Genomic DNA, 10,966 nt, shown 5'->3' with positions numbered 1-10,966 from the left:
CGTAAGAGAACTAAATCTATTATGAACAATTTTTAGAAGGATAACAAAATGCACTATATTTATTTATCAAGCTACAAATTAAAGAATATATAAATTAAAATGAATATCTCCATAAACACATTGTTTGGTGTAGGTAAAGGGAATATATATTGTTCCAAAAAATGTGTCACTTGATTATAATTAGTTGAAAAATGTATTTTATAATTTTGAAGTTCAATAATTAAATATTATTCTATTTAACTACAATACATGGTACATGGAGCAACATATTTTGTGGACAATAGATATATTTCAATAGGTAAAATAAAAAAAACATATTTTAATAATTATTTTAAAATTTTCAGTTATCATCTGCCCCTGATGTGAAGGATATTCTTTTATACGTGAGAAAATAATAAGACAAAGGAAAGAAGTTAGCATGTAATAAAGATTATATGTGGCTTAAAAGGTCCTAAAATAGAGACCTTAAATCCAATTGGGAAGTTGAGACCAATAGACATTGGTTCAAGTGATACATGTTTGATTCCCCTTAAGTAAGGTCTCGGGTTTGAGTCTTATAGATAGAAACAATGTCCGCTGGGAGAGTTAGCCTTACGTACTTATAAATATTTCCGGCTCAGACATGATTACCTCCAGTGCGAGGATACATGTGAAAAACAAAAAAATTGGGAAGTTGAGTCTAGACTTTTCATGGCACCTGCTCTACCACACAAGTTTTGTTTGTGGAGACTGGAGAGTATGCTCTAAACCAACATTCAAATCTCTATCTAACTATGAACTTCATGGATGTTCTAAATTGCCCTCAAGATTATAATTGGATTTATATTTAACTTACTTGCAAAAAATTATGCATTTATTATATTTTAGGAAACATATGTACTCTCCATTTTTTATATGCCCACATAAATGAACTTGTATTGGCTAATCTGTAAATACATATAATATATTTACTATCTGTTAGTTTAGTGGTGTAAGACCTCATTAGATCTTCAAGATAATTAAAAGGTTAATGGTTCGATTTTTTAGAGCGATACTTGTTGTTGGGAAAGACAGTCACGTATCCAAAAAAAATTAGTTTATTACCCAAAAGTGTAAAATAAGACCCTTAGTAGTACAAAAAATAAATATAATATACTTTAATTTGGCTTAATTTGTTAGTGGAGAGAATTTATGAAAATATAAAAGTTTAGAGGGAAGACAATTTAAGATTTATATCACTTAAAGGACTTTAAATCATGAAACTTAATTATTTTAAAAGTAATACTCAATTACAAGCAAAATTGTATGTACTAAGGATGCTGACAAAAAATTAATAATAACATTTTTTTAGGCATATGGACCATTGAAGTAAGTTTTGTTTATACAAACAAAGTATTTTGCATACCAATAATATGATCCAATCTTTGAAATTATATTTGACATCTAAATATCAATGCAAAAACTTTTAGGTATTGTTGGTTACAACAATTTTATTTTATATAATATAAATATACCAATTTAAAGAAGATAGTAAATGTTCGAATAGAATAATAGTAAATTTCCTAGAATTGATCATTTAAATAATTAAATAAATATGTTTAGCAAATGGAAGGGCATTAAAATAAGATACTAAATGCTTAAAAATGAATTTGACAATGTGAGATAACTTAATCTCGTTATAATTACGTATTTTGAAAATAAATCTGAATAAAGGCATTTAAATTCAAATTCACTTTAAAAATATACTAAAACTTTGATTTTTAAAATCACAATTAATTCAAATTTATTTATTTATTATAACTTTATTCTAGATTAAAAACACATGCGATACAATGAGTGGGATACTTCTATAAAAAGGGAAGAATTCAATATTATAAAAGACAGAGCAAAGCATTTCTTGAAGGGAACAACCGTGAAACATCCTCTAATGTTATTTTTGTGAGTCAAGGTACTCTTCCGTATTCAAGAAGAAAGTATATAAAAAATAAAATGACATAATATAATATTTTTATTACTAAGTATAAAACCGAAAGTAAAAAATAGCCCATATATAATTCCTTTCCATTTTTGTGACATTGGAGAAACATTCTTAATATCAATAGTTTAGGTGTCTTTGTTGACCATTAACTAGGAGGAATCTCATTAAGAAATACAAAATATAAATTATATTACTTTTTAGGAAATAAATTCATTTACTCTAAGAATAAGTTTTTTAATCATCATCAATCTAGGAAAATCTAATAATTTGAATTAATGAATAAATCTAAATTATTAGATGTCCATAAAATTGATAACTAAGATAAGGAGTAAATTAAATTTACTCTTGGAAGTAAGTGGATCCTTACTCTATTTTTCAATAAAAAGCCCATACTTTGTATTAATTGCTAGATGCACTCGTCAATGTTGCCATTATATTATTATTATGGCCTAAAAGTTTTTATTTATACAAAGATTTTAATTTTGGTGCACTCATTATATTCATCATATTTTCTTTTTGGTGAGAGTCATATTAAGTTGTCATATTATTTAATATTTAAATTTGTGAGTTTAATAATTATTTAATGATAATATAAAATGACTATCAATATATCATTCATTATTCATATATTAATTAATATTGATACTCTTAAATAAGATAATATTGAGATATGTAGTTGAGAATATAAAACTCTAAGTTTAACTCATTAAATAACAATCATCTCAATGGATAGAAAACTAAATTTCCCTTACATTACCTATTATTGCTTTTCTTTTTTGTCCTAAATTGTTAAGAATGTTTAATTCATTAATGTATGGGATATAATTTTCTCAATTATTAACTAGTTTTCTTATTGCCATACAGTAATTTCTCATGCTACTTATCTTGAAAATGAAAATAATGTTGATAATTTCAATAAACATTATTATTGATAATATTTACATTGTAGTTAATATTATTAATAATTATGTTAATATGTGCCAATTACATCAAAGTGACAATTTAAATATAATAAATTGTGAGAGATGTGAATAAACTTCTCAGACTAAGGGAGTTATTAAGGAATCTTTACTTCACGTTAAAAAAAAGATATTACTGGAAATAAAATATGAGAATAATACATTATTATATTAATACTAAAACACCATAACACCTTTTGACCCTTTTATTTCTCCACTTCCATGGTACATATTTCTTTTTTTATTTTATTTTCTCTGTTTTATCAGTTCAAGTATTGAGGAAAAAAATTGCTCTTCATTTTGTCTCCATACACAAAGTCAAGGTTTCATCTTCTTGAACTTAAAAACCATGTAAAACTATACAAAAAAAACATGAGAATATGGTCAAAATTTATAACCAAGAAAATAATCAAGTGGTTGAGGAAATCCAATCATATCAGGATCGAGATTCTGATTCATCACATTGTTATCAAATCAAATGGAAGTTATTAATATTTACTCTCTAGCTTGAGGGCCATTGGGAACAGAGCTACCATGACACATTTTACACATTTTATATATTTTATACATTTAACACATGTTGAATTGTTTTATGCCTTGATCAAATAATAAAAAATATCAATAATATTCATTTTACGTTTTCGCAATATTTTCCTACATACACAAAGTCAAGGTTTCATCTTCTTGAACTTAAAAAGAAAAGAAATTTTTTTATTTTGTTGAAGCATGTATACTTTTAGTGTAATTTGACAAATGTTTTGTTAATATTTCAACACAAATAATAATCCACTTATAAAAAATCATTACAAATAGAAAAGTATATTTATTTTACTTTATAAGTATGGATAGTAGGTCAAATGTAATAAATATAAAAATCATTATATATAATTATAACTATTATTCCGTTATCCTAGTGGAAAAAAGTATTTATAGGTTGATTGGTTGGAAGACACCAACCAAATAATCAGAAACAACAACTTTGGCCTTTTTGTGTACACTAAACATAAATCAGAAACAACAACCAAATCTCTCTTTTTCTATACACCAAACTTTGCTTATTTAGAATTTTCATTACTTTTATCCAAACACATAACTTACTATTGCAGAGAACCCAACCACTTTTGATGTAATTTTTTGTCTCTTCTTCTGTGAACAAAAGTGTTGTTATGCCCTTTTGCAAGTGATGCACTAATATTATATACACACATATATATATACACATATATATATATATACATATATATATACATATACATATATATACATATATATATATACATATATATATATATATATATATATATATATTAAGATGGTGATATTAAAAGAAGGACATAGAGTGCAGCTTGGGAAATATGAATTTGGTGAGACAATTGGAGAAGGTAATTTTGGAAAAGTGAAGTTGGCTAAGGATATTAATACTGACCAACTTTTTGCTGTTAAGATTCTTGACAAGAGCAAGCTCATTCATCTTAATAACACTGATAGGGTATGTTTTTTATCAATTCTTTTCTTTTATATCTATGTTTTCACAAATAAGAAGAACTATCCTACAACACATGACCCATACATGGGTTCGCTATGAGTATTAAGGTTTTGAAAGTTTCTGAAACAACAAATACAATATTTTTTATTGATAGTTTTTTATGTTAAGATTTCCGACTTGGAAATCTCTTGAAATACGATCAAATTTATAATTTCAATATTTTTTTGATAAATTTTGGTTCAATTATGTGTGGGTGAAAAATGCAGATAAAGAGGGAAATAGCCACCTTAAAGGTCCTCAAGCATCCAAATGTTGTTAGATTATACGAGGTAAATCATCCTAAACATGCTTCATCATTTTCTTTCAACAATCTATAACAAAATTTTAGTTTAATTTCAAAAATGTATCCAATTTTAAGTTATTTCTTATTGCACTTTTAGCTGTTGTAGTTAGGCACTGTTTCTTTCTTCTCATGTTTTCATTTTTTTATTCATAACTGCTCCAAATTTACTGTTAGAGCATCTAATGGAGAACAAAAATTTCATTCTTTGACAAAAAGGAACTTGCGCAATCATATGAACTCGGATTTTCAAGAAGTTTTGTTTTTTGTTTTTAATGATAAAAATGTTATTTTCAATTATAAATAAGAATATAAGAGTTAATATAATTGGTCTTTTTTCTAGTTTTTAGAGTATTTTCGACCCCAGATACTATTTTCGTTTATATCATATATTATCTCTAACAAGTAAATGAAAATAGCACTAAATTATAAATTTATGTTTGTTTAAAAATTTGGCGAATATCATGGACAATAGTTAAGGATCAAAAAAAGTAATTTTTGGTTGGAAAATATTGTGTTTACTGAATTTGATTTTTCAATATTAACTTGCCAATATATATTTTTGTTTATTTGAACGATCCCAAAGCACTTTTAATTAAAAATTAGAATTGTGCCTTAGCTTATTATCCATCACCTATTAGAGTATTAATATAATGGTTCAAGTAAAAGTTATTGTTTAAATTATACATCAATTAAATTATATATTATTATAATACAAATAAAATATTATTATTTATAACATATAATTCAGTTATGACATTCTTTATGTACAAATCAATTTTAAACAATATAGTAAGATAAAATTTGCAAAGCCAAAATCACCATTAGCATTGTATTAATGAAACTTCTTTGTTGCACTTAGTGGATTATATTATTATGATTTTCCAATAGGAGTATAGGAGATAGGTTGAAATATGCTAAAAAAATTAAATTTATATTGGAAAATAGTTAGTTTTTTAGTTGAGAATGCTATATTCTGAGTTTTTAATAAACAATTAATAACTTAAGTATTCTTAACATGTATCATTGGACACACATACATTAGAAAATTCTTATTCTTATTATGATGAATTTTGCTAACTATTGCCCTAGGGAAATGTTTGGAAAAACCTAAAAATAAAAAGTTGGCATTGGAGGTGATATATTTTAATATATGAAGAGTGTTTCCAAAATTTACTTTACATTTTAATTTCCTTGAACATTATCTTAAAAGGAATGGTTAGCAAAATCTTAATGTTATTATTAATTTATTATATGGCAGCATATTCTGTCTATCTCATTGTCTGTGATCACGACATTGTTATAGGAGGATGTTTAAATTTCATGTCTTCAGCTTTATTCAATTAGTAGAACAAATATTTAATGTCCTGAATAAGGGTCAACATCGTCTATGATCAATTGAATGATTGCTAGATTCAGTATGGTGAGAACTGGACCATACTGGATAGTCTGATCAGTTTGACCGTTGACCGGACTTGAAAACAATTATGGTTTACTGTTTTAATCGAATGAGCGTTGAACCGCTTTGAAGTGGGTAAATTCTGGTCCGACTGTGTTAAACCCGATTAAACTGGATTAACCCGGGAAGTAAACTGCATAGTTCACTTAAAAATTAAAAAAGATAGAACATTGCTCTAATATTTTGTTTTACTCCAGTACAAAAAAAAATGGATAGACGTTATTCCAATGTAATTATACATGATTATTAATTATATAAAAGTTCACATTTATAAATAATTATATATTTATAGATAAAAACTATTAAGTATGTATGAAATCATCCGGTTGGACCAAACGGTTTAAACATTTAAATTTAATACGAAACTTCTTCCGATTTGACGTCCGACTCAAGATTCAGAACATTGACTACACCAAAAAGATTTATATTACTTTATTTTACTAGATCAACATGATATAAAAAGAAAGAGAGTAATAGAAACTTGTTCATATATTATTTCACATCTTTATAATTTTAATTATATGATTATAATTAATTTCATCTTATTATTTATATACCATTTATATTATAATTTTACCATCTATGCCATTGAGGTGATATATATGGGAAAATGAGTCAATTCAAGATCTAATCAGCTGACCCAATCTAATTTGATTTTTAAAAGCATTATTTACAATAATCATTTCCACATTATGTGTATACTTGTTGGATCATTGACTAATTATTTTTATATTAGTGCTTATATGGTTGGAAATTGGAACACACTTTTGGACTTTTTATGCTTTGAAATTTATTTTTTGGTTCCGTTTCAATTTAAGTTAAATAATTGAAATTCTATATATTATTGTGGTACTTTACCTCGTAGGCAGTGACTGTGTTGATTAAGATTAATTTCATTTCATTTCATTTCCACGTCAACATTTCATAGTAATGTTTTGTTTTTATTCTGTTGAGTGTTAGAAAGGAAAGTGCGTAAAAAAATATTGTATAATATTTTAGACTAAAATATCTCCTCAGGAGATACACACCTGTAAAAAGAAAAAATATGATATGTGTATCATTTCTTTTAGCTTTAAAAATATTTTTGCAGAAAATGATTAAATCTGATATATGTCATAATTTGAGTTGATCATAAGAAATAAGTTATCTCTTTTTTATACCAAAAGATTATTTATTCTCAATATTAGCAAATCAACAAATAAAATTTGTCTTTCCCTAGAAGATATCTTCCTGTTTATGAATACTGAATATTCACGAGTACATATCTATTCTCACAATTTGTACTACTCCATATATTATGAGTTTGTGATTGGTTAGAAAAATATATATAAATTAAAATTTAATTATTAAATATTTTTAATCAATTATAAGCTCATGGCACATCGAGTACCACAAACTATAGGACAACAGATGTGTTCTATTGGTAAAGTTATCAATACATGATTTTTCATTAATGTAATGAAACAAATTTATGAAGTATCCCTCATTGATTGTTTTAATACAATTTCACCTATACTATTATTTACATTAATATAATATATTTCTGAACACTTTAACACTAAGTTATGCATACAGTAACATTCTTCTGATAAGATGGGATCACTTCATGCAGTATCTTTTGCATTTGCAACTTATACTTTACAACCATAGCTTGCATTTTAAAACCTTGGTTTCTGAAAATAATTACATAACTTTGATATTGCAGGTCTTGGCTAGCAAAACCAAAATTTATATGGTACTCGAGTATGTGACTGGAGGAGAATTATTTGAAAAAATTGTAAGTAGCATATTTAGTTGTTCTGATTCATATATGTTAGCAAATGATATAACTAATGAATTACTTGTCTCTACAGAGATCCAAGGGTAAACTTACAGAAACTATAGGTAGGAAGATATTTCAACAGTTGATTGATGGTGTAAGTTATTGTCACAATAAAGGTGTCTTCCACAGGGATCTTAAGGTGCATTCTCATTCTTCTTTATTGCGATAAGTCTCGATGCAATGGTAAGGTTATTTACCTTGCGACTTAAAAGTTACGAATTCAAATCTTACAAACAGTTTATTCATTTGTGAGAGTGAGTCTGCATACTTTTGTCGTCCTCAGATATCACTAGGTAGGAGCCTTGTAAACTGGACAACCCTTTTTATAATATTGTTTTGCTAGAATTGCAACTATGCTCCATGGTCACAACTTTGTAGGTTCATATGCAATGCATTTTTTGCAGTTGGAAAATGTACTTGTGGATGCCAAAGGGAACATAAAGATAACAGACTTTAATCTTAGTGCTTTACCTCAGAATTTTAGGGTAAGCTTTTCTTTGTGTTTGAAAATTGAAACCACACTTGATGACTTTGGTAACTGACTAGTGCATGTGATTATTACTGTATGAAAACTTTAGGAAGATGGGTTGTTACATACAACATGTGGAAGTCCGAATTATGTTGCACCCGAAATTATTGCCAACAGAGGCTATGATGGTGCAACATCAGATACATGGTCATGCGGTGTTATCTTGTATGTTATTCTAATAGGATACCTTCCTTTTGATGACAGAAATCTTGCTGTTCTTTATCACAAGGTACTTAAATATTATCATCTTTATGTTTTCTTTAATGTAACATATACTTAGGTGGTAGCAACATTGTTAATTGAAGTCAATGATTGTTCTTTTCTTGTAACATTGCTTATAGAATTCTCTACAAAAAAAAATTGGTAAATTTCTAACTTATTTAATTTTTTTCCTATGAGGGATCACAGATTTTTAAAGGAGATGTTCATATACCAAAATGGCTATCACCTGGTGCTAAAAATATGATAAATAAAATTCTTGATCCCAATCCTAGAACCCGTTTAACAATGGCTATGATCAAAGAAGATGAATGGTTCAAAGAGGGATATATTCAATCAAATCCAGAGGATGAGGAAGAAAATATACATAGTTATGATGAAGTTCTTTCAATCAATGAAGTGGTACATTTTTGAAATTCAACTTGTTTCTTATCTCACTTTTTTTCCTCTACATTTTATGTAATTATATGTAACAAGAAACATTTATGTTAATAATAGCAACATGAAGCAATAAAAGGGAGTCCAAGATCATCAACCCTTATCAATGCATTTCAATTGATAGGAATGTCTTCATGTCTTGACCTCTCTGGCTTTTTTGAGAAAGAGGTGAGTATAAAATACGAGCTAGACTCCTCTCCAGTAATCGAGAGAAAAGTGCTGTGTAAAATAAGATAAATTTGAGCCTTTTTTCCTTGTCTTATTATAATTTCGTTTGTAGCCGATCTCACTTATTGAGATAAAGGTTTGGTTGTTGCTGTACAATTTTACCAATTGGGATGTGTGTTTCAGGATGTATCTGAAAGGAAGATAAGATTTACATCCAACAATTCATCAAAAGATTTGATTGAGAGGATTGAGGTCATTGTAACAGAAATGGGATTTAGAGTTCAGAAGAAAAATGGAATGGTTAGTATTGGTGCTTATGTTTATAAAAGTTTCTTTTATTCTCCTATTTCAAACACGTTGAGCTTCACACAACAGTAAGATTGTTGTTTAGTGATAATGAAATTAAGGTTTAAATTCCGTAGACAATCTCTTGTTTACGGAGTAAGGCTGAATACATATATTATTCTCGAACTCCACTAAATGCAAGTTCTAGTGCACTGCCCCACCTTTTTTATTAGTTTTGCTAAAAATGTCAATATAACTTCAAATTTTCAGTTAAAAGTGACACAAGAGAGAAGTCTAAGTAGCCTCTCAGTGGCAGCAGAGGTAATAATGTTATATCATAAAATTATACTCATCATCCTTGACTTTTGAATTAATTGTATTTAGTTCTCTTTTGTTTAAAAAATTACATACACTTATTGTTGAGGTTTATATTATCATTTTTGAAACATAAACTCAGTCAAATTAGTCCAACATTATTCAGCCAAATATTACAGGATATTATTGTAATTTCTGCTTAATATCACAAATTGAATATCTAAAATATGCATATATAGTTTTCTGACTTAATGAAACTATCTTCAGGTATTTGAAATAAGCACATCCTTGTATGTAGTAGAATTAAGAAAGCATTATGGAGATTCTACTATATATAGACAGGTATATTTATAATATACAATCTCTTTCTGCTACTTTATTACCCAAAATCAGAGGCTAATATTTGTATAATTTTTTTTATCATGATGTAGTTATGCAACAAGTTATCCAATGATTTGGGTGTTCAGCAAAAGCAAGATCTAGAAAGCTCAGAAATTATTGGCATTTGATAATTAATGTATATTGGTATTTAGTTAAGTTTGGATAGTTATGTAGATGAGTTGAACATCAATTGTATATGTCATTTTAGTTAATGAGTTAGTTAAATGTACATAGTAGTTTAGAAAGTAAGGGCAATTTAAGTGTAATATCTATATAGTGTCAGAATAAAGATTTATGTAAAGTTATTATATCATCTAACATTCATTTGGACTAATTTTTTAAGAGTCAAGTCAAACCTAATAAAATATAAATAGTGAATGATGTAATGACATCGAATAAAACTTATTTACGGTTAATCAGTGCATATATTTTTCTCTCCTCAAATTTTGCAATCATGTAAATGTATTTCATGCTTGGAATCTCTAAGCAAAAAAATGTTATAGTTAACCTGAAATAAATTAAATCATCAAACTATAGGTTAAAACCACAAATTTGTATAATATATTGGCTTGTTGCCTCTTTCATCATTTACCTTAGATGTTGTTGGA

The 10,966-nt window shown here is 27.0% G+C and overlaps 1 protein-coding gene across 1 annotated transcript; it reads left to right on the top strand.

The window, feature by feature from the left end:
• LOC109326266 (CBL-interacting serine/threonine-protein kinase 1-like) lies at window positions 4,229–10,610 on the top strand. Its single transcript, XM_019558970.1, has 12 exons — window positions 4,229–4,405; window positions 4,669–4,731; window positions 7,907–7,978; window positions 8,055–8,162; window positions 8,428–8,508; window positions 8,602–8,781; window positions 8,961–9,173; window positions 9,270–9,377; window positions 9,561–9,677; window positions 9,933–9,983; window positions 10,245–10,319; window positions 10,409–10,610. Exons 1-12 carry the CDS (start codon window positions 4,229–4,231, stop codon window positions 10,484–10,486), a joined length of 1,323 nt encoding a protein of 440 aa, XP_019414515.1. The 3' UTR covers window positions 10,487–10,610.

This window comes from Lupinus angustifolius, chromosome LG14 (genome assembly GCF_001865875.1).
Source record: "Lupinus angustifolius cultivar Tanjil chromosome LG14, LupAngTanjil_v1.0, whole genome shotgun sequence".
Lineage (NCBI taxonomy): Eukaryota > Viridiplantae > Streptophyta > Magnoliopsida > Fabales > Fabaceae > Lupinus > Lupinus angustifolius.
The sequence above is the reverse complement of the archived record's forward strand: the minus strand, read 5'-3'. Positions and strand labels throughout refer to the sequence as shown.